This window comes from Copadichromis virginalis, linkage group LG16 (assembly GCF_057382275.1).
Source record: "Copadichromis virginalis isolate Kocher_CV1m ecotype Utaka linkage group LG16, C_Virginalis_male_GT1.1, whole genome shotgun sequence".
Lineage (NCBI taxonomy): Eukaryota > Metazoa > Chordata > Actinopteri > Cichliformes > Cichlidae > Copadichromis > Copadichromis virginalis.
Window position 1 is genome coordinate 11,260,125 of NC_140633.1, and position 24,953 is coordinate 11,285,077.

Sequence of the window (24,953 nt, forward strand, 5' to 3'; positions counted from 1 at the left end):
ACTTCTTGATGTATGCTCAATCATCTAGGTAAGTAAATCTCCAAAAGTTGATTCTGTTCATCTGGATGCAGCGTTTTGTGGGAGAAACGTTTCGTCACTCATCCAGGTGACTTCTTCAGTCTCAGCTGACTGCAGGTTTCCCCAATCTTATAAACAGTACATTTGCATAATGACTGAAACCAGCCCACTGAAGGGACAATGGGCTGGGAGTAGAGCAGGGTGATATGGCCAAAAATATTTATCACGATATATATTTGAAAATTTGCGATAACGATATAACTGACGATATAATTGATGCGAGACAAAATACAACTCCACAACATTACTAGCGCAAAAAGAAAACCTTCCATTTATTTTCACTTAAACAAGAAGCTGGTTTTTATGTACATTAAAGCTTTATAAAAATGTAACAGTGCAAATGCAAATTCCTTGCTGAAAGTTTAACCAAAAGGCATTTCCAGTAGAAATGGGCTGACATATCCTGAGCATAACCATGTATAATATCCACTGAAGTTAAAAAGAGGTGCTTTGCAACATTAAACTGCAGTGTGCAGTACGTATTTTTCGGACCATAAGGTGCACAGGATTATAAGGCACATTAAGCGAAACAAAGCAGTCAGATAAATCAAACTTTATTAAACTCATTCTTCTTGCTTCCTCCACTTCTGTACCATTGATTCATTAATGTTGAATTCTCTGGCAGCTGCTCTATTCCCATGTTGTTGCAGTATATTAATGACTAACCTCGTATTGTGGATGGATTATCTCAGTTGTTCTCCTGACTGAAGTTTGGTCCGTTTACAGCATCCTGCCATGCGATTGCATTTGTCTCTAACCATGAAGAACCTTCACGTTAACTTTTATAAGTGGAAAAGTGTTAGTGTTGGTCCTCCAGCTTCACTGTTTATGTTATGCTAACATAGCTGTGTCGCTAGCGATCACGTAGCACATCATTATATACCAGCTAGCCCAACTTCAGTAACCCTACAAACGTCACTGCTGTTTAGTTTCCTGTCTTCATTTATGTTGGAAGTGATAGCAGAGCTGTACGTTTGATTTTTTTCAGAAATCTCTCCGTCAGAACATGCTATATCATGCTTAGGTAACTAGCGAAACTAGCGAGCTAACTTCCGCTAGCTTCCTGCTAACTTCTAACTCCGTTAAATGTAATAACTTTTGTTTTCATGGATGCCTGGAAGTTAAACTTTATAGTTACACCTGGTAAAGCAGCAATGCTGATCGTTTTATTAAAGATGAAAGAATTTAGACAGTTTTTAACTCTAAGTGATGCTGCAGTGTTGTTTGACCTGAAGTATACGGAGTTTAGGACCCAGATTACTCCCAGATTTAAGAGCATCTTAGTCCGACAAATATGACAATAACAACGGCCGCTTGCATGTTCTGCAAAAAAATGTGCTTTGTCGTGTATCTGACGGACAAACACCAAACCAGTTCCACATCACTGAAGTTGCACCATTTTTACAAACCAATTCTGGTTCATCTGTTTCACTCAACAATCGGCCATGTGCATATGAAAACAAAGGCACTGCGCATGCGCGTTTTACTCCCATTCTATCGCGATATTTCATTTTCCTATCGTTGCCTAACATTATACCGGTATTACCGTGAACGGTATAATATGGCCCAGCCCTAGCTGGGAGGTCAGTTCCTTAATCTTAATTATGCAACTTCTCATGACCATTGATCAACAACCACTGATCAAAGCCCACTGACCAAAACCCACTGATCAATGGCCATGAGTACCATTCACAGAGAGTTGGGGAATGGCTACAATCACAGCATTGTAAGATGGTCACAGATGTACCCTTAGGCCCCCTCCTCGATTCAGAGATGGTCTTTCCCTTTTCACGTATATTGCCTCCTTGACTCCACGCTCAAACCAGCGTTCCTCCCTGTCACTGTGTCCTCATCCTTGAAAGAGTGTCCACTGGCCTGTAGGTGTAAATAGACTGCGGCGTCCTGGCCTGACGAGCTCTTCTGTGTTGTGCCATCCGCTTCGCCAGAGGTTGTTTGGTTTCCCCGATGTATAAATCCTGGCAATCCTCCTGGCACTTAACAACGTACACTATGTTACTTTGTTTGTGTCGGGGGACTCAATCCTTGGGGTGGACCAATTTTTGGTGCAGCGTGTTTTGGGGTTTGAAAGCCACAGAGACCTGGTGTTTACAAAAAATGTATCTCAACTGCTCCGATACTCCTGACACATATGGGATCACTACAGGCTTTCGCTTGGGCAGCGGTTGTCCTTCTCTCCTGGATCGGCTGGAGCTTTTTCTAGGTGCCTTTCCAGCTTTGACAAAAGTCCAGCTGGGATAACCACATTTACTCAGGGCCCTCTTGATGTGCTGTTCTTCTGCTTCCCTGGCTGCTGTGTCTGTGGGGATGGTGTTTGCTCTGTGTTGTAGCGTCCTGATGACACCCAGTTTGTGCTCCAGTGGATGATGAGAGTCAAACCTTAGATATGTGTAGGTTTACGGTACATGTCAGCTTTTAGATGTCCCCCATTACTTATGGAAATCTCACAGTCTAAGAAGGCTAACCTGAGACTTTTCGTATCCTCCCTGGTGAATTTGATGTGTCAGTCCACTGAGTTAATGTGATCCGTGAAACGTTTCTCCCACAAAATGCTACGTCCAGATGAACAGAATGCTTGCTTGCTTCTGCCTTATATACTGCATTTCCAGTTTTGCTTGCATGTCTCATTTATTCACACATAGTTGCCATTTTCCTAGCAAAATACAAAACAAAACAAAACAAAACAATGAGATGTGACTCAAGACCTTTGCGCAGTACAGAAAATAGAGAGCATAATAACAGGTCCTCTTCAACAGAGCAACAGAACAAAAAGCCTCAACATTTAACTGCCCTCGAACAGGTTGCTGAGAGATTTGGCATTAAGTAGCTCCAAGAGCGCGTCCTCATTTCGTATTCTTCATGTCTACTGAAAGTTATTCAACCTCAACTTTGACATTCTGTCCTATTCTCCAAATGATTACTTAATTGTGAAATGTACCACTGTTACATCATCAACAAACCAAAAAGAGAACCCTGCGTCCTCACTGCAGCGGAGTACCCAGAAGGCCTATGTGTATCTAATCAAATCAAATCAAATCACTTTTATTGTCACATCACATGTGCAGGTACATTGGTACAGCACATGTGAGTGAAATTCTTGTGTGCGAGCTTCACAAGCAACAGAGTTGTGCAAAATACAATAATGTAAACAAGCAAAATACAAGAATGGCTACATCTGAAACTAATAAATATATGTACAATATATAATAGTATATGCATTTCTGGATGTGTATACTAAATATTTTTCTACGTGTGTGTGTGTGTGTGTGTGTGTGTGTGTGTACAAATATTTTACAAATTAAATAGAGTAAACAATAAATAAAATATATAAAAATATACAGCGTTGAGACATGTGCAAAACAGTGGCATTACTGTACAGTATCTATTCTGTTGACATCATATTTACTGTAGCAAGGAGACAAGATTAGGATATTGAGAGCTGTGAGGTAAAATCCTTGGGGAGGATGAACCCAGACAGTGTGTTCTCTGGTGTTTCCCAACTTGTTTCTGTCATTCTCCCTCCAGGGCTGACAGCTTTAGGGTCCGGCCTTTTAAAATGCATTACAGAACGCCTCGAAAATCGACCACTGAAGGATGTACTCACCCAATGAACACACACGCACACACGCAGATGTGAAACACACAATCTATAGGGGAAAAAAGCGCCAAGGTCAGGCAGTGAATTTAGGTCTGGCACATATATTTTGTACCTGAATAAAAAGCTGGAATGGCACTATGCTAATTTGAACTTATCACTGATATATCACTATGAGCCTTTGCTGTATGTTAGTTGCCAAGTAACAAGGCATTGTTGTACAGCAAAGATATGGGACAATGTGGAGACAGTGATGCCATTACATAGTTAGGTAATAAATCCTGGGGATCCTTAAAAATACTTGCTGGGTTAGTAGTGCCCTGAGGATGTGCGCATGTTTGTTTCAGTGGGTCAAATTCACAGAGAGCAGGTTCACGGTATGGCAGGAAAGGCTGGAGGTTTATAGGGGGACACCAGCTGGTTTTGTGGTCCTCGTGATAGACATTAATGCTGCTGGTACGAGAGGTTTCATTCTTACTGGGACCAGCTGTGCTAAGCATGTGTACAATGGTCCTGTATGCCCATTTGAATGAAACTACCTGCCAAATGGGGCATCTATGTTACATCCTAGGGACTTGGAAAGCTGCTTCCACCACTCAAACACGTCTTGAACTCGGTCAGTGATCCAGTTATTGCACATGGGGATATCAGTTGTAAGCTGCAGGCAGCTGGAAGAGACTAGCATCACTGCAAAGCACTCTGATAGGAGATGTCAGAGTATGATACAGAAGCACAGTGTGCACAAGTACAAAAAGGAAAAAATATAAAACATATACACAAAAACCATGAACAAATACACAACGTATAGCTTTAACTTTTATATTTGCAATTTAAAAAATGCAGCTGTCACCAACAGGTGGCAGAATAACATCTAGAACCAACAGTTAAGCCATTAGAAAAAACTGGAACCTCCCACTTGGCCGAGGCCTTTCTGTGCAGAATTTACATGTACTCCCCCATAGGAGCTGGTTACCCCACACAGCCTGGAGACATGCTTGTTAGGTTAATTGGTGACGCTGAGCTGGCCATAAGTGTGGATGTGGGATTGGATGTGGCGACCTCTCCACCTCTAACCCTGCCCCTCGCCCTATAACCACTGGCATAGGCTATATTCACAGACCATAAAGTGGTTAAGCAGTTCAGATTGATGACAGTAGCCCATCCATTGAGAATAATAAAACGATGCTAATATTTGTGCAGTATTCCTGCTAAACTTTCTATCCACTGCAAAGGAAAACGCTAAGTTAGACATCTGTGCTGGTGGAACAATCTTTGCTCTCAACATAAAAGTCTTTAATCTGATGAAAAAGGACCTTCACTTTGTGTCCAAGCATTTTGAAGGAGACAATCTGTCACATTACTATGAGTGCAATGAAAGCTCCTGATGGCAGGGAAGCTAGTCTTACACAAACAATTCTCCTGCTGATGAAAATCACCCCTGCACTGCCTGAAAAGCACAGGAGGACAGGCTTTGACCCAGTCCTCCTCCTGGCGATATCAATAAGGCTAAGTGAAAAAAGCTAAATGTTCCACTCCATGCAATGTTGTAGCAGCTGGTACATGAGCATTGCCTCTGAAGTAACTGCCCTACATCACAGCAGGGTCTCTCTGCATTCCTCTTTCCTATATGTTCCCCATAAATATGAACCAGTGATACTTGCCCACTTAAATGTGATATATGGGAAATTCCACTGCAAAAAATAAATGATCAAACTGCCCTGTGAAGATTAACTCTTCATTTAGGTCCTTCGGTAAAAGAATAACTACGCATCACTTACAATACTAATGCTATTATAACAAAGTAAAATAAAACTCTAATTTGTATCATTCAGCAGGTACAGGTATGATTAATTATATTAAGCACCAACTCATTCCCCAGAGGTCACTCTCTGAAAAGAGCTGCTGTACAATTAAGCGCTTGCCTAAATGACTTAATAAGATCAACATTTCTCATACTGCGATACATATAGACACACACTCGCTTTATGCAAGAAGATGCACACAGTCTCTGGTGTAAGCAGTGGGCCACAGTTGACATGTAATGGAGCCTCCTAAAGGGATTAAGGGGTAGACTGTGAAATGTGCTGAATGTGCCTGCTTGGTAAGAAGGGCCCTGGGGGCCAGCAGGAGAGACAGGATTAAGTCACCCCCACCCCCCGTGTGTGTGTGTGTGAATGGTTACAGTGTCATTTCCATACTTTGTCTTGCCACTTTGCCATCACTTGATCCATTTGCTTATATTGTTTTGCACCCAATGGGCCAGGATCAAAGGCAGAAGGCACAAAGATGAGCTGCTGCAGAGAAAAACTCAAAGGCCATCATCAAACTGGCTCCGTGACAACTTCATTTGTTGCCATCGGAGTGAATCAAACAGACTGCCGTCAAATGTGACACATTATCCATTGAGCATTAACTGAAATGCTGCACTAATGCCTTTAAAAAGAAGCTATAACTGATGAGTTACTCTGCCTTCATCGGGTCTTGTTCTGGTGTGTCGTCCCACCTGACGCATTTAAATAGTCTCCACTGTATTTAGTATTTAGCTCAAAAGGCAATTCTTTGTCAAATGTTGCCATATTTTCCTGGAGGACAGCTAAAAATAGAACAAAGCTGACTTGTTTTTCCTATACAGGAAACGACTGAATGAAAATCAAAATGTCAGACAGCCACAAATAGCTGTAACTGGATGTTATGGTTATGTGATGTTTAAATAAAGCAAAATTTCAGATAAGCTTCTCGTGAAACTGAAGCACAACTTTCATATGAACTGTACACCTGCAAGTCTTCACTATTAATTCATACAGACATATCTTTCCCCCCCATTTCCCCATTCTACATCCTTCTCTTCTTTCCCTCATTAACTTAATTCTTTTAGCCTCTATCCTCTTTCTTTTCCTGTCTTCACAGCATGGTCCATTTCCCCACATCTTTCTGCTTGTCATCTCTGCTACCAAAATCTCTCACTCTTTTTCTGTCCTCCACCCCTCTTTGCACCCATTTCTCTCATGTCTCCACAGCTCTCTGGTTTAATCTCATTTGGGCCAACCTTGTTCTCCTTCTAGCTCCCTCCTCTGTTTGAGGTTGCGCTTTTCCCCCTCACTGATTTGCAAGTTTTGTTTGCAGAGAGAAATGCGTGAAGCTGTATTCAAATTTAAATTTCTCTCCTGTTTGTTACACCATCTTGGTTTCCCTTCCCCTCCCCTGAAAGTGTGCGTGCCTGCTGGCACAACAGCAGCCAGTTACTGAGCATGTCATCACAGCAATATCTGCAACGGAGAAAAGGATTCTTGGGGGAAGCTAGACAACTGCTGCTAGAAACAGCTGGGGTGGCCTCGATATGCACTGCTATCTTATGGTACCGAACGTCAATATTGATGCTACTTAACTTGAATCCAGTATATCTGCAAAATATATATATTGTAATCATTTTTTAAATCAACCTTTTTTCAGTGTTTTACTATTTCTTATCATATAAATGTGTATTCCATGTGATTTTGTGCAGAGTGCATTATGAGCCCCAATAATGTCCATACATGTGCTGTCCAATAATAATGAAAACTGTATGGCATTATGACATAGTCATAGATCAAAGTCTGTAAATGAAAGATGGCTACAGCTACTTGGTTTGAAAAATAAAGCTGGTGAGAAGTGCCTGAAAGTTGGCTTTGCTTGTAATGACCAGCAGAGGGCGACTCTTCAGGTTGTAAAAAGATGCTGACGCTGGGTGAAATCACCTGTAAAGAGTGTGCTGCACTAAAAAACTGATTGTAATTGCTTTGGACACAAACAAATTGCAGTGGTTTGCATGTAAAATGGTGATTTGTTTGCAAACACTCACTACTGTACTCTCTGAGCTGTAATGAAATTTGGTCAAGTGGAACATGTCCTTGCAGCTGCAACCAACACATTTCAAAAGGGAAGCTTTTACGTTCAGGTGAAAATTCTCTGTTTCTGATTTGCATTGCACTTCACAGTCTCATGACCACTTGATGAGCAGTTTGCAGTCAAGTTGGTGTCTTCTATAAAACTACGGCCAAGCACGGCAACCTACCAACCTAAAGTAACCACAAGCAAGTTTTCAGTGCAGCGCTGTACACCTATTTGTGATCAATTTCACAACATTGACTGTGACTATGCATTTCCATCCAAATGGTCGCTAACCAGGCTCTGGGCCTGCCTGCCTGACACCTAATGGGACTGAGTGACCTCATCGAGGCTAAAACCATGTTATAAGTGTACAAGTTAGTTTGGTAAACATATTTATCCCAGTTTGACACGGAGATGAAACTTCCAAATCTCACGGTTACAGCACACATACATACACGTACTGGTCAATTCTTCTGTGTAAGTCTGTGCGTCTCCATTAGTCTCAAAACTGTTCCTTCCGTATGTCACCGTTTGAACAGTGCACTCAAATCACATTTAAAAGCAATGTTCCTCTCAATTTAAAAACCAGCAACCAGATGCAAAAGTGACTCCTCCTAACAGCAAGTGCAAAAACACACTGAACTTGTAATTGTGTAGTTGTTTTTAACTAAATCTGAAATTTAGATTTTGATTGACCTACTGTGTTGTACAAGGTTAGCATGGTGTTGTACCATACCTTGTCTCTTAACGCCAAGCAAAACTAATGTGTTATTGACAAAACCACAACAACCTCATTATATTAAATGTGGCTGTCCTAATAAGCTCTTTTTCTATTTTTACCACATCATCTGCAACGCCTAATATTCAACATTAATGAAAGGAGGTTGTTGTTAATGAGTGGTTTTTTTTTTTTAATCTTAGACTCACCTGATTTCAAGTTTGCTCCATTTGTGCATCTTAGTGCCAAGTACTAAGATCAGGGCAGCTCGTTCCTACAGTCAAACAAAACCTCCCTCTCCAGTTGACCCCCTGTGTAACCAACCCCCCTCCTGCTGGGCAGCACAGCAACAGCAGCCATTCACGGAGAGAGAGATGCCCCCAATTTGTTTGATGGGTTAAATGAGGTCAAATAGGCAGCCTATGAATACTGGAGTCTGCAGAGCCTGGACAAGAAGCAGCTTAGCTCTACATCAGTGTGCAAACAGAGAGTGAGCAGGAAAGAGGTGAAGACTGGGGCAATGATGGAGAAATGTGAAAAAACTGGATGAAGGAGGAATCTTTCAGGGATGACGTCTTATTAGGTTTAAACTAATGTGTCTTGGTTGCAGATACAAAATAAACAGCATGTATGTAGGCACATTTACTTGTCTCCCATCCATATTTAAGTTTCTGTCCCCTCCACACTTCTTTTGCCTGTTTTTTTCTTGCCATCTTCTTTCTGCCTCCATTCTAGCATTTCTTCTTCATTTGTGATCTCTCTCCATTCGATCTCATCTGCCTTCTTCCTTCTTTTTTGCTTGTGTGTTAGATTTATCATTTGCCCAAAAACCAACCATTTCTCCTTTCCTAAGCTTCTTCCCTTCTTCAATTTTCTTCTTCTCTTCCCTGCTTTTTCTGCCCTTACCATCATTATCTCAGCCCCTCTTCTGTCTCCACCACCCTCAGCTTCATTTCATGTTCTCTTTCCCCTCCCTCCACCCATTCGCTTGTCCACAGGGTGGCTATGGCCGTTTATGCCTGCAGAGACTTCAACTTTTCTTTTGGATGCTCTCATCTCATTATCCTACATTACAGTGTTTTGCTTGCTCCCCCTGACCTTCTCCCTTCTCTGTGCAATCTAGTGTTCCTTGCTCAAATCATTCCCGTCATTGGACTTTTCCCTCCACCCTCTCCCACTACATTCCTTTATACCTATATCGCCTCCACTTTTCAATAACATCTAATCTTTACCTCTTTCCTGTTAATTCCCATTTTTCTTCCATATGACTTCATGTTGGTTTTTGTAACGTAACGGGGCAGGGATAGCTCAGTAGGTAAAGTGGTCGCCCCATGATCGGAAGGTCGGCGGTTCGAATCCACTTAACGGCTACCCTGAGGTACCCCTGAGCAAGGTACCGTCCCTACACACTGCTCCCCGGGCGCCTGCTTAGTGGGCTGCCCACTGCTTCACAGAGTGAATGGGTCAAATGCAGAGAAAAACAAGTAATTTCCCCATGGGGATCAATAAAGTATCCATTATTATTATTATTATTATTATTAACTGAAACTCTTGCTACCTAGCTTCAAAGGGACAAGAGAGAGTAAGTAAGAGGGAAATAGTTTTCTTTAAGAGGACAGATTTAGAAAGCTTAATGGGTTTATAAAGAAGCACACATGGGCAAATTATTTGCATCCTTTTAAACACAGTAAAGTACTGCATTTAATTTTGTTTTACAACAACAAAGATATATCCTATTGAAGGCACAGGTAAAGGCAGTTAACTTCTAAGTCCTTTCCCTGCTTTGGTGCTTCAACCTGTTAAATGATTAGCAACATAAAGAAGCAATCTAGAACTACAACTCCACTATTTCATGAGGGCTATATTCTCAAAGTTCTAAAGAAACTCAAAGACATGACAGAACTTGTACAGTTGTAAAGAGCATTGGAGTCTCCATGGCAGATATCACTTTCATCGATAAAATCTTTGATCTAATCTTGCCTAACAAGCAAAGGATCTCTGGTTCGATCCCGGGAGGAGGCATAAATCCCTTTGGGCATCCAACCTAAAAATCTGCCAAATCAAATATATATGAAGCTACACACTGTGGCAAACCCTGACGAATAAGGGAGCAGTTGGGAAAAATTGCCCCGTCTAGGAGATACCAGCTGTAAAAATGTCTGCCTTCTCTTAACTATAACAGAATTGAAAGACGCTTGGCATTTAGCTAAAAATATCTGTCTTCAGACATCATGAGCGATTTAGTCACATAAATGAATAGTTTTCTAAAATCTATTTTTTCTACTACCACACTTAAGTTACAAGGCCTCAATCGCATAGAGAACAGTTGGCAACCGGTTACGACAGGAAATAGACAATGGTCACCTTCAAAGGGAAAATTGTGCGTTACTGCAGACTACAGTCTACAGACAGACTACTACTACTGCTGCTACTACTCTGCAGACTACTTCTACTTTTAAAGGTTTTTGATGCAGGAAAACGCTTCCTGCATAAAGTGGAAACGACAAACTTGTTTCACCATTTAAGCAAAAAACAAAACACACCAGCCTATGAAGGAGATGCTAGCAGCTGGTGATGTGCAACCCCAGAAAATAAACATGTGAATGCACTGGGCAACAGTTTTTCTAAGTCAGCAGAAATTACTCACTTGAAACAGCGTAATGTAGTTTTGAGGCTATATCATCCACCACTTAGCGAGTACTCTGCAAGTGTTTTCAAACAATGACTGGCAACCACAGAAATCTACTTGAGAGCATGTAATTGCAAGGATTTCTCTCAGTGCACCACTGGATACATCTTTGTGACCCATTTCACCCAGCAACCACTTACTCCCTAACAATGCCTGACCAGTGAGGTCACTGACTGGTCTCTAGACCTACATGACTGGGGCTTAGCGATCAATTTCACCTAGCGTCTGTTAGCAACCACGAGCAACTTGCAACTATAGTCAGGGAATACTCCGTTTTAATAACGATTTTTATCTTTACTTTGGGTGTTTGTAAAAATGATCAGATGATCATATTTAATAATTTTAACCTTCCCTGAACTACACTTAGAGACAGGACGAGGAGTGCATGTTACTAAACTATGAATGACTTCACCATCCAGTGGGTCACACTGGACTGTTTGTTGGACTGGGCCTGCAGGCTGTATATTTACACCCTCACAAAGAAAATCCAGTGGAATAAACATCATTACAGGCCAAAGGGGAAAACAAACATTTGATTTTAAGGTGAACTGGCCTGTTAAGTTCCCCTCGCTAAATCAGGTGCAAAAAATTGTTGCAACACTCACTACAGGAGCAATGGGAAACAACTTTGCATAAATGCAGAGAAAACCACTGACCTGCTTCAACACCACTATAACACATACACTACACAGTTTAATTAACTGACAGCAGAGGCCAGCACTCTGTTACGCCATACACGGTCTCTAAAGCCTTACATATCCACTGTAACAACCAGACACGGTGTTTTTTGGCAGGTATAATACCAGGCAATTGTCATTTTAGTGTGAGTATAGATACTATGTTTCAGTGGTTTGTTTTCTTCTGTACAGTAAAACTGCCAGTGCAATAGGCAAGTTTGAGAAAAACCTAAAAAAATAAATATATCATACATAAAAATAACTCAGCCATACAGCCATATCTTTGTTCTTGTGTTGGAGCATTTTATTTTCATACTACTTGCCAGTGAAAGTAACTGATGACTTTGCAGATTTATTAGCAACTTCACACAGCAGAGGAAGAAGCCGTCCTCCAACTGTCAGCAGGGCTGCAGCCATAGATTATTTTAGTAATTGATCTATTCCCCCCAAACAATTCCTTCAACCTTAGTATTGAAAAATACTGGCGGCCGCCAGTGCCGCCCTTCAGCCTCTTAGTAGAGACACCTTGACCTTGAGGTCGACTTAAAGTTCACTGTGATTCAAATTTGTCCAAGTTATCTTAGTGGTAACACCTATGGTAGCAATTTTAATCCTACTTTCTCGAGTTATTGCATTCACAAACTTGGGTGTCCAAACTGCCTGCCTGGTGGGGTGATGACTATAGCCACGAGCCTTTTATAGCTGAAGGGTAAAAACCACCATAAATACTAAAATTTATTTTTCTCCTCTTTCTTGAGCTGAAAATGTTTCAAATTTATATCCAATTATAAAAGGAGTCTATGTGAAAACCGCTGATTCAATTGTTTTTACACTGGGCTGGGGTATTGCTGGATACATAAGGATGGGGCAGTGTCCAGTCTCAGCAACATCCTTAGATACCATGGTCACCAAGGGATGCTTGGTTGCCTCACTAAAGCCCTTTTTCTATTAGTACCTACTCGGACCTGCTCGACACAACGTGAGGCAGTACGGCTCGTTTTCCATTACAATTGAGTACCGATGAATGTGTTTAACTCACTATATCAATGTAGCCAAACTGACATCATTTGTACGCGACATGAACACTAAAACAAAGGTGGCTGTTACTCCCCTCGAGTCGTAATAAAGCTCAACTTGTTCTTTATGTTTTAACTGACATTTATTTCAGACAGGAGGATTCTTCGACATGCCTTAACATGTAATGATGTCCAACCACAGCCGATACAATGCTGTCAGAACTAAAAAGAAATACAAACTTAAATGAATATTCTTAATAAAGCCCTTAAGCATTATATATGGCGAAACATTCCAACAAAACAATCAATAAAATACACATTACACCTCACACTGCGGTAATTGCACGAGAATATCACGCAACACTAGCGTATTTACATACAACGAAAATAAACAAAAGAAAACATTTACCTCATTGGCCTCACTCCAAGGGAATAAAACTTTAATCCTTACATCGTGGGGAGGTCCAAAAAAGGCACTCTTTTATTTATCTTACTGTGGACCTGCAAACCTCGTGGCTCGTCTCTCAATTAGCTTGCTGAGTGTGCCAGCCAAAAAATACCCTCTTAGCAACAACAGACTGAACTATAGAAAAGGTTCCTATCTAATTGCACAATTAGCAAAAATAACACATTTAAACATATAAATCCAATGAACAAAACATGAATTACTATTGATTTATTTCTCAATATTTCAACTACTAATTGTTTCAACCTTACATATCTAATAAAATGAACTTAAATGCGAGAGTTGCCTATGACGGCAGCTACAGTGGCAGTTGAGGCCATTTTATACCTGCTGCTTGGTTTGTGGCTTTTAGTCAGACTCGGGGACATTTGGATTGCTTGGAAATCCTGTTGAGTAGGCACTAAAAAAAAAAAGTACCTTGTGCCAGGTACTATGACCTAATAGAAAACTCTAAAATGAGTGTCGGGCCGCACCGAGCCAACCTGAGCAGGTACTAATGGAAAATGGCTCTAATTGCAGCCAATTCTAAATGAAAGTGTACACAAAATATAATTTATATCAAATTCCTTTAGAAGAACAGACAAACAAGAGAGAAGCGAAAGATTGTGGAGACTAGTGCAGACAGGCGTTGAGTAGAGTAGGACAAAAAGAGTGACTAAAGACAGGAGAGGAGAAGTTTGGAGGACATAAGAGAAAAGGAGTAGAAAGGAGAGTCTAAAAGAATAAAGCTGGGGACAGACGAGGAGTAAACACAATCCATCACTGCTGCACTGTTTCCACTCTCTCAGGCAAACACCTTCTGAATGTTGATCTCCAACCCTCCTGCTCTTTGTTCTTCTACATTTGTCTGCTGCACCTTCATTTCTGTCTTTATCTGTTTCTCCCTGGCTGGCTTTTATCACTTTGGTTTTGCTTTCTGTCCTTTATTCAATCTTCCTGAGTGTTTTCTCAGATTCTCGTTTTGTCTTTCTCGTTACCTTGTCTGTGTTTATATCTTTTGGGACTGCACTGTTGGAGACTGACAAATACAACCAATAATAACTAGGAAGCCTTATCTGACGAGGCTGCCCTTGGTCCTCTTCCACACAGATTACATCGGTGGGTTTGTTTTGTAAATTGCTTGTATTGTTTTGGCTTTCCCTACTTGAGCTTCTTGGAAATTTAGAGATCAGAAATTTGCACATTGAGGTTACCCAAAGAAAAAAGAGCAAGCATGGTGGCTTCTGAGGAAACTTCAAAGCTCTCAACGTGACAGGAAGCTTCTGCAACGCGACAAAGCCAAATTCAGCTCAGCAATGTCTTACATTCTTGCCAGCTGTCCCAAGCAGCAGCATGCGTTTCTAATATCATTACCCTCTCATTTCCTGTATGGCCCAGTCTTGCCGTTCTGTGATGCAAGGCAGACTCAACCTGAAGCTGCGAGTCTTCATAACTTACTGGTCTGAAAATAAAGCCAAAGTGAGCATGCTTTAAATCTGTTTTTTAATGGCCGGGGGGACTGCTGTGGTTTCAAATGTCTGAATGTATAGAAGTCAACAGGAAAAAATGACTCCTTAGATGCCCTGATCTATGTCCTGAAAAAAGCCAAAGCGCTCATGATCTTAATCGCTATTACAGCCATACTCAATGGTTTTTTTTGTAAATTACAGTCCCCACTGGTGTCCAAAGTGATAATAATCCTCACTGCCACCCCAAACCAAGGTTTCCAAAAAGCTAAGATGGCAACAGCAGACGCTCAAAGCTTCAAAAACAAGACGCAAACCAGATGATGTCCCAGTGGCTATAGCCATCATTTATAAACAGTATGAGGAACTGAACAACAAGCACTGGTTTAACGTCCAGTAAGAATTGTATCGTATATGAAAACAGAGTTTGAGTATTCAAATTCTGCGTTAGAAGCTGTGGTAATATTAAAGTCTGAAATTTGCAAAGAGCGAGATGAAAGTGTGTACAGACAGATAAAAAAAAATAGAATTAACTCTCTATAACAGTAAATATATATATGTTGTGAAGCTGTATTCTGTGCAGGAATATACAGTATGTGAAAAAAATTCTTAATATAATCAAAAAGGGGAAAAATAATAACTGAGGTACTAGTGTCCATGTTTGCGTATTCACGGAAGTTTAAATAAAAACTTTTTTGTTTTAATTTCAAGTGAAAATAGCTCAGTTTTGTATAGTTAAAGAGCCATTATAGAGGCAGTGAGCTCTGTAAACGCTGATTTGGAAGATGATAGGGGTGGGGGAAAAAATCGATACTATGTAGTATCGTGGTATTTGGTTTGCTAATAATGTATCGATACAGGGACAGCAGAAATCGATATTTTGTTACAAACAATTTTTCGTGGAATGGAACATGCTCTGACTTCAGAGCCTGTTGATCCTTTTTCTGAGCAAGAATCCTGACATTCCTTCACTGTCCAAATGTGTTTAACTTTTTTTTGGGCAGCAATAAACATGACAGTTTACCTGTTTTAATTTAAGACACGTTTTATTTTAGTTAAGTTTAAAACTTTTTTATTTAATGTAAAATTATATTTTGTTTTCATTTACTTTCAAATTCTTCAGTTGCTGAAGGGGCTGCATAGTTTTCATAAATTGCATAGTTCAGAATAGCTATAATCGTACCAGATGGTTGCATTCAGTTAAGTTGGACTAGACTGTAATACAAACCGTTCAGTTTGTCAACAATAAAACTGACTGAAACGAGAGAAAGACTGAGTGTGAGACTTTGATATTAGATAAAATGAATATTGATAAAGTTTACCTTTATGTACAGAATCTGAATATCGCAAAATATTTTTAAAAATTGCAATAATATCGTATCATGCGTTAAGTATTGTGATAATATCGTATCGTGGGATGTATGGTGATTCCCACCTCTAGAAGATGAGTACTTCTGGGCTTTAATTAATGCTTATTTATCTATACATGTGGGCTCAGATTAGAACACGAGCAAAATGTATACAAAACCAGAGCATTAGTGTTTCTGTGCATTTGTTTGGGGCCATGTGTTTTCTTGCGTTAACTCTAAATCAATCCATCACTATCTGTGACTGTCCCACACACATACAGCTACAAGGATTCACTAACATCCAACATGGGACAGACCTTTAACGCCCAGTTCATCACCAATCCTAAGCTGTTGTTTTTTTCAATCATCTGTTACCACTTTTTTTTTTTTTTTATAACAATCTGTATTTATTCTACTGCTGCCTGAACAGTAGGAGGGTTAAATGCCTTGCTCAAGGACATGTTCAGTGAGAGTGAAGAATGAATCTGACTTGCTTTTTCCCCTCCAGAGTCATTCATCATCCTCACTCCCCACTCACATCTCTTTATCTGTAACAATCACCTCCAAACACCCTCCACTCATCTTCACTGTCCCATCGCACAGGTTTCTCCACCCTCTCCTCTGTTCCCTCCATCACTGTCTCTCCTCTAAGCCCTCCCATGCTCGATCTCCCTCTTTTTCCACCTCCCACTGCTTCTATTATCACTCCAGTGGGCTCTGATGAATGACTGAGTTTGATTTGGGTGGGGGAAGTGAAATTGAGCAAGGGAATAGGAGGTGAAGTGCAGTGTGGGGAACAAGAGTGGCATTAAGTTTTGCTTGTGAGCCACTTGGGCTTCTGTTGTTATTCGCAGTAAATTATCACAATGTTTATCGGTTCCATAAATCCAACCCACAACCTCTGGACACTCAGTGTGACTGAGTAAAGTTTGTTGAGCATTTTTCAGTGAGTGGGCAGAACAAGATTGTTTTTTGGTTTTTTTTGGGTTTTTTTTAAATCTGCTTCTGAAACATTGCAAATGACTAATCTGTTCTCTTCATGGCTTTAATTACCAAACAAAACAAACGTGTTACTTTTAGGGTGTTTAACGGTCTTTCATTCCAATTTTCAAATAAGTTTTTTGGATTTCTCCTCAGCTGTTAACCAAAATCTAATTGTAAATAAATGGTTAGTTTATGCTTATGCTTTCTACTCTCTCCACTAAAAAAGAAATACAAAACTTGAACTTTGAGACACTCACGTCTATATTTACCCTCTTTTTAATTCAGCCACAGCTTCCCCTTATAGCAGGGATGTGACATACAGCCCACTTTAAACTTAAGTGGGCCTGCTGCCTTACCTCTGTGATATTATCTTCATCTATTGAACTTATGTAAGGACGCTTGGCGACATGCAAGCAACCAAGTCAAAGACTCCATGTCTGAAATGAGGCCAATGTGGAACTGCCATCACTTTTTAAATCGCTACTTGAGTCCAGCTCTAAAAGTGAGTCCATGTGCACAGCCTCCCATAATACAAAAGCCCAACCTTGCAGCATTAAAAAGTCCACTAACAGCCTGGTACAAACAATAGTTCTGATGTCTCTGCTACATGGTACAGTTAATGATTATGTTTATTAGAGCCATACAGTTTAAAAACACATTTAACTAGCTGACAAATTAGCAACCCTGCCTCTGATCTATCATTTATATGCAATCTATAGCAGGTACAAAGCCTTTATCAAGAGCAAATGAATAACTGCGGTTATTTAAATGCATTTTAAAACCACTGGCTATCATCCGATTGAGCTTTCGTCTTAGCAGTTAAATGACTGGCTCACCCCACACACATTCTCTGACCAGATGGCTTCACTGCAAAAATGTGCTCTTTAGACATTAGGACAGCAGAATAAGCTGATGGTTTCCCAGAATGAGCAAAGCATAAAGGGCAAGAAAATGCCACAAAAGTCTTGACCACTAGCATCAAGTTAATGTGAATGGGGTGTCTGCTACTAAACTGATCATATTTTTCACAAATGTCACTTAAAAGACCGGAAATTTTTTTTTTCAGACTACTTCTTGATGTACATGAAAGGTATGAAGAGAACAATATTAGTGACGGACAAGACAATAGATTTGTCTTTACAAAAACAACCTTCACCTTTAGATGAACCACAGCAGCCTTCATCTAAAGGTGTGGCCCTATAATCAAAGCAAAATGCCTACTCAGCCCATCGTGGTTTATTTTGAGAACTTCACTGGCTGTCTACTCGCAAAAAACACCGCTTGATTTCTGTATCTTCAGGGTGTACTTGTAGGCATTTCTGACAGCTGTGGTTTGAGAAACAAAGACTAAAGGAAGGGAAATCAGGATTTACAGGAGACAATATTGAAAGTTAGCAACTGTGTCAGAGCTGTATTTGTGGTGAAGTGAAAAGGCTAAGAAAAGCACTGATTTCTTTCGAGATCTGTTGGCGGGCAGTAACCCCCCCATATAAATTCTTGGGAGCACAGTAGTCGTGGAGGTTGTGCTGGGCGAGTTTGATGTATTTGCTCCTATTATAGAGGGAGCACTGCTCGGCTGGGCATGAAAGTTGGAGCGGATTGGATGGACAGAGAAGAGGTGGGAAAGAACAGAAAAAGAAATATGGATGGTTGGATTTAATGTTCACCAGCTCCTTAAACCAAGAAGCAAAATTTGCCTGTTGGATTTAATAGGAGAGGAGAGGAGAGATGAAACAAGGAGACATGAAGATCATTTTTGAGGATTATAGCCCAGGTGATTTGAACTAACATCTATTTTTCATCAATTTTCTGTCCAATGTAGAAAAAAATAACACTAAAAAATTCTTACACTCTCATATACAACACACACAAGCAAATAAGTACTTACTTCCTGTCCAGAGAGGTAGTAGGCAGCCAGCAATCCTCCTATGAACCGAATGTTGACCTCAAACACTGACACCTCAGCATTCTGGAAAATTAAGACAGCACAAAAATCATTAAATAAAGCAGCTTGCTACAGGAAATGGCACAAAGTAATCACTAATACCCAATATCTAAACAGAACAGGCAAAACAGCACTCCCCTATTGGCTCTATTCTCTGGTGACACTGGATACATAACTGTGAGCAGTATTAATTTCTGGCTTTGGTGAAGCCCAGTGGTGCTGTATAACAAAACACTAAGATCAATGGCTTCTTAATGTTATTGCTGATTTGCATGTCACGCAGGAAAAGATGCAAAGTGGAAAGGTACTTTCAGACAGATCAGACAGTAAAAGCTGTCCAAGTGAAACAAAAATCTTTGAATCATTAGCGCTGAGCAACAAGGCAGTAACCTGCCAGCAGATATGAAGTGGAACGTGTGAGAGCGACAGGAGAGAAAAGACGTCTTGAGGATTAAACACTGAACTAAAGCCACCACGAGTACACGAAGTGGTTAAGGTGATTTCGCACATTATTTGGGTCTAAAGTTGTTACCATGGTTATTGTTTGCCAATTCGAATTAGTTGGCTGCTCATCCCAATTAATGTGCCTCCAAAGGAGAACCTAATTAAGACTTTCATGTACACACTTGACTGATTTCACTCTGTGCAATGCTTGTACTGCTGGCCTTGCAGCTTCCTTCAAACCACAGCATTCCTCGTGTTTGGGAAATTGGAAGACTGTGACTGACAACATGGTTGATGACACAGCGACTGTGATGCAGAAATGTTATTCACCTGGAACGCCTTTTTGGTCCCGTACATTCAAATGCTGAGAGCTTCTTGCAATTTACAACATGACCTTGCGCTGATATTTTCACATTAGAAATGAAAACGTACCAAAGATGAGAGAACTCTGCCTACACATTTTTTAAAGTGCAGGCTGAATGACCTCTGTTTACAGTAAATGAATAGGAGAAAGAAGCGGAGGAGTGCAGGAACATTGTGTGGCTATAACATGTTAAGATCAGCCACAGCATGGTTCAAATAAATACATCAAATATTTATGATTGAGCCTTACTGATTACAGTACTCACAGTTTACAGCACTCTCTTCTGTAACCTGATGAGGTAACTCTAACCTGGAGTCAGGAGCACATGTGAACAAGAACATTCAAAGACTGGTTGTGATGCTCAGGCCTGAACACTGGTCAGCACCGGTACTCACATTAGCGCAAACCTGGCCCTGATGTCAGTCTAGCTTCATCTAATCCACTTAATTCATTCAAGAGCCTCTCTTGGCTTCTTGCATTTCCTTCAGTGCAAAGAGCTGCCATAACCTGTCAGATAATGCTTCTGCTGGGAAGTCTTTTCAATAGAGCTATACAGGGAACAGTGAGCCTTCTTGGCATGCCTTCCCCCACAGGCACATTTCCCTAAAGAATGCTTTTCTTATCTACAGAGGCATACAGTGTTACATCTAGCTGTACAATACTGTGGTTCATGTCTGAAAATCTGAGCATCTTTTGAAGGTAAACCCCACAATCTCTATAGTATCTCTTGATCTATGGGCTGTTCGCAGCAGGGTGGATTTTGACCTCTCAGATATAACAGGTCTGATTTGCTCCTGAAATAGTGAAGCCCTATCATTGTTGAGGCTTTCACTTGAGTATAAGCAAAAAAAAAAGGAGAGAGAGCGAGAGAATGTAGCAGCCGTACACTCGATGTTGAGTTAATTTTTATTTTGCAAGCTGTTTGAATGTGTCTTAAAGTACCAGAGTTGCTTCCTGCCTCAGATCCCATGTGTGGATTAGTGCTGGAAGGGGAAAGTGTTGAATACTGCCTGCATAAACCTATTTTCAACTTGCACATATTTTCTCTCTGCACCCAAAGTTTTCAGACTAAGCCCAACTAAAAAGGTTTTCATTTTTACCGGCACACAATCAGCACTTCAACAAAACCCACTGAAAGGCAAGACGAGCTACAGGTTTGTGTTAAACCTGATGAAAGGTGGCGACTGGGAAGCTCTCATCCAGCCGAAGGCTGGCATCCGTCTAAAGCAGGATTGTGTAAAACTCAAATACACAGTGGGCCAAAATTCAAAACTGGGCTAACATTAATATTTATTGGAAAAAAAATCTTCCTCCAGATATAAGAATGAATCTTTTCTTATGGACTCAAACAAGTTTTGCTAAAAAACTGAATATGGAACAAGCAAAGCTTAATACTAAGCAATATATATATTAGCTGTATAATACCAGTAGGCCAGCTCTAATAATAATTTGGTATGGCTTCGCGGGCCACATGTAATTAGGCTGCGGGCCAAATTTGGCCCGGGGGCCAGAGTTTGACACCTATGGTCTACAGCATGAGTCAGCCTTTACTTGTTAGCCATTTACAGCTGCAGTTTAGAAGCACTAAGCCCAATGAAAAGCAGGGACAAAACAACCCTGATTTAAAAAAAAACAAACAAAAACAAAACAAAAACAAAAAAGCCTGAGGTGAGCACAGAGGGGGAAGTGGGAGGCTACGTCCGCACGTACCCGGGTATTTTTGAAAACGCAGATTTTTCTATGCGTTTGCACCTTTTGTCCACATGTAAACGGCGTTTTCGGTCACTGAAAATGGAGATTTTTTAAAAACTCCTGCCAGGGTGGATATTTTCGAAAACTCAGTTTTTGCGTTTACGTGTGGACCAATGACTGTTTCTACAGTTTGACGTCACACTGTGCGCTAGGTTATTGTTTCGGTGAAATGAATTTCTACCATGGCGGACTTAGACAAAATAACGTTACTGTTCATTTTTCCTCTCTGCAGTGTTTAAATGCTTACATATACACACACAGCACTGAGTCCTCCACACATAGGACTCAGTGCTGCTTCTATGCGCCATCTTTGTTTACTCTTTCCCACCCAGGCTTCTAGACTTCTGATTGGCCAACATTTCTACACGGTCAGGAATATATCGCTACCTGCTGCTTTGGCATGTTCCCGGCAGCGTTTTCCTTCGTTTTTGGCTTTTACGTGTGGACGGGATTTTTTTTTACAAACGAAAACAGAAAATCTCCGCTTTCAAAAAATACCCGTGTACGTGTGGACGTAGCCGGAGTTACACAGGTTGTGCAGTGAGGCTTGAGAGCAGCACAGGAATATACGGTTGGACTGAAATCATGTATTTTGTCATGGAGCTACTAAACAGAACATCAGGGTCACTTCATTATATGATCTTCTATTTTAACACTCTTAACAACACTCACTCCCCCCTCTATTTATATCCAACATGTATCAGTACAAACAGATCTGTCAGCTCTCTGTCAGCATTTATTTTTTGTGCCATTTTCTGTTATTGATAATGAAGGTTTGTTTTAAATGAGTGCAAGCCACTGATAAGCCTCAAGAATAGAAAGGTTAGATTGGACTTTCTATTCAAAAAAAAGAAAAAACAAAGAAAAAAAGAAAAGAAAATCAAAAAGCCAGCACAGCTCTGGAGAAAACATTCTTTGGAAAGATAAAACCAAGATCAACCTATGGAAAAGGCGCAGAACAGCTCCTGATCCAAAGCGTACCAAATCAACTATAAAACACAGTGGAAGCCGTGTGATGGCTTGGGCGTGCATGGCTGCCAGTGGCACTGGGACGCTAGTACTTGATGATGTGACACAGGACAGAAGGAGTCGAATGAAATCTGAGGTGGTCAGAGACGTACTGTCAGCTCAAATCCAGCTAAATGCAGTCAAATTTATTGGGCAGTGTTTCATAATACAGATACATAATATAGCATGCATTTCGCTTGTTGAAGACTAGACCCATTGCCAGCAAAAGGTTTCAACCAAATATTAGAAATGAAGATTTTATTTTTAGCTACTGAATTTTTCCAATGACATTTGAGCCCCTGAATTAAAGGTATTGTGGTAAAAATGCTTTAGTTCATCACATTTTTATGCAATCTTTTTCAACCTACTCAAAGCCTGCACTTCAACCGCATTGAAGTTATTTCCTTTAAAATTCATTGTGGTAATGTATGGAATCAAAATTAGAAAAAATATTGTCTGTGTCCAAATATTTACTGACCTAACTGTACATTAAAGCGAATAGGCATGTGTGCCCACATGTGTCAATATGGGAATTATTAAACCCTTTATAATCAACAGTGCCATCAACTCTGTAAACGCAACATGAACATGCTACACGTGTTGGTGTCATGTTCTCAGTATTGTCTGCCGTCTACTCTGTTCTGTACACTGAAAGCAAAGAAATAGCCGGAGCCCAGTTCACACATACTTGTCAATAAAGCTGATTCTGAAAGGTTCTGTGTTAGCTGGATTTTAATCATTATGTTAACAATAAAAGGTAAGAGGTTAATGTTTCACACCTCCTTGAATGTATATTTGTAGACTGTCGATTTTAACATCTCTCCCAACCCTAATTGCTGTTTATTCCCAGAGCTTTATATGATGTTAAAACATCCCTGGTGTAAGATACTTGCATGAAACAACATATTTGAAAACATTATGTTTTAAAAGCTCAACAATAACATTTTACAATGTAATTTAAATAAAAAATAAATTTACAAAAGAATATTCATATTAAAACCTGGGATCTCAACAGCTGGTGAGAATGCATCTTTTTGTTTGTTTGGTTCAGTGTGTGATTTCACTGAAGTATCCCAACAAATCTGATGACAGACCTTCAAATTTGATAAAACATGTCATCCAGACGATTCAGTTAAAATATTAACGTCTGTCATTGGAAATGACACGAGAGGAGCCAACACAGTAAGTCACTGCTTTCACCTTCAGTAAAAAGGCTTCTAGAAGAAGGAAACTGATGGGAGAAGATGTGTCTAATCATGCCAAACATGACAGCTTAAAGTGAGCAGGACCACAAAAGCTCAGCAATGGTATAAAAATTTTAACAGCAGAATGGCCTTTTCTACCTTGTCAAAGACTGTGAATCATGTGTCTGCATTTCTTATTGCCAGAAACATCATATGCTAGGAAAGAAATCTGAATAAAGAACTCAAATGAATCCAGGAAATCAGACTGGGCTCAAACAACAGCTAGAATTAATCAGTATTTCAATCTCCTTGCTGCATGGGATCAGATCAAATCCTCATTTTGATTGGGGTCATTAATGCATTAGTTAACAAAGTCTATTAGTTTGCTGGATGTTTGGGCCTAGCATAGATGCAGTTCGCATGCCGACACATCCATCATCTGAGGGCAAGCTGCAATGCGGGGGTCTAACCAGGACACTAGAGAGTCCAACAATGACTCACTGCTTGGCTCAAACTGACATGGCAGCTATTTAATCATTCATTAGTGGTAAAGCTGGAGCTGGAGGATGTGTTGGTGGCAAGTGGGTGGCTGAATTGAGAGGTAGACGAACGCAGGTGTAACATATGCAATAAAAATGTGCATAAATTTGCTAAAAGCACACAAGAACCGCACAGTTACTTTTAAGCAATAAATACTGTGTGTACACACAGAGAGAGAGACCAATTTACTATGTTTATGCAAGATGAAGACGAGGGAAATAATGTCACGACTCTGCAATCACATATTTCAAAAATACTTGTTATTTTCTCATGTATGGTTCGCAGTCCACTTCAAAACAGCTTACAGCACAATTCAGCTGGAGTTTTTGATAACTTGGATCTTATTTTCATTGTTTAGGCTAATGACTTTATTGCTCACTCAACTAACTGGGTTCTAGGAACGGGGCAACATGCTACAAAGATGTCAGGTCATTCAACAAGAAACAAAATGGTAAATTACACTCTACATATTTCTAAAAGACTAAAGATTACAGTTAGAACTGAACCATCCACTAGCTTTGATGCCACAAGCACATGTTCCTGTGTATTGTTGCATGATGCACTGAATTCTTCTCCCCCGCATATCAAACTAAACTAAGAAAAAATGGAAGACAACATATTCGGATGAATTTGGAGTTGCAGGAACTACTTTAATGAATGCTATGGAATGATGAATAGCAACTATTCTTAGTACAGTGGCTATAAAGGGTGTACACATACCTCTTTAAATACCAGGTTTTAGTGAGGTTAAAAAAAAAAAAATGAGACCACAATAACTCACTGACAATGATTTCAAAGCAATTCAATTATTTCA

At 40.2% G+C, this 24,953-nt stretch overlaps 1 protein-coding gene across 3 annotated transcripts in view; it reads right to left on the reverse strand.

The window, feature by feature from the left end:
* The window catches only part of man1a2 (mannosidase, alpha, class 1A, member 2), a 149,810-nt gene that overhangs the window by 42,121 nt on the left and 82,736 nt on the right, over nt 1-24,953 (reverse strand). For all 3 annotated transcript variants that reach the window (XM_085435334.1, XM_085435336.1, XM_085435335.1), the window contains exon 6: nt 18,791-18,871. In XM_085435334.1, the coding sequence (XP_085291460.1) occupies nt 18,791-18,871 (81 nt within the window). The remainder of the gene's footprint in view (nt 1-18,790; nt 18,872-24,953) is intronic.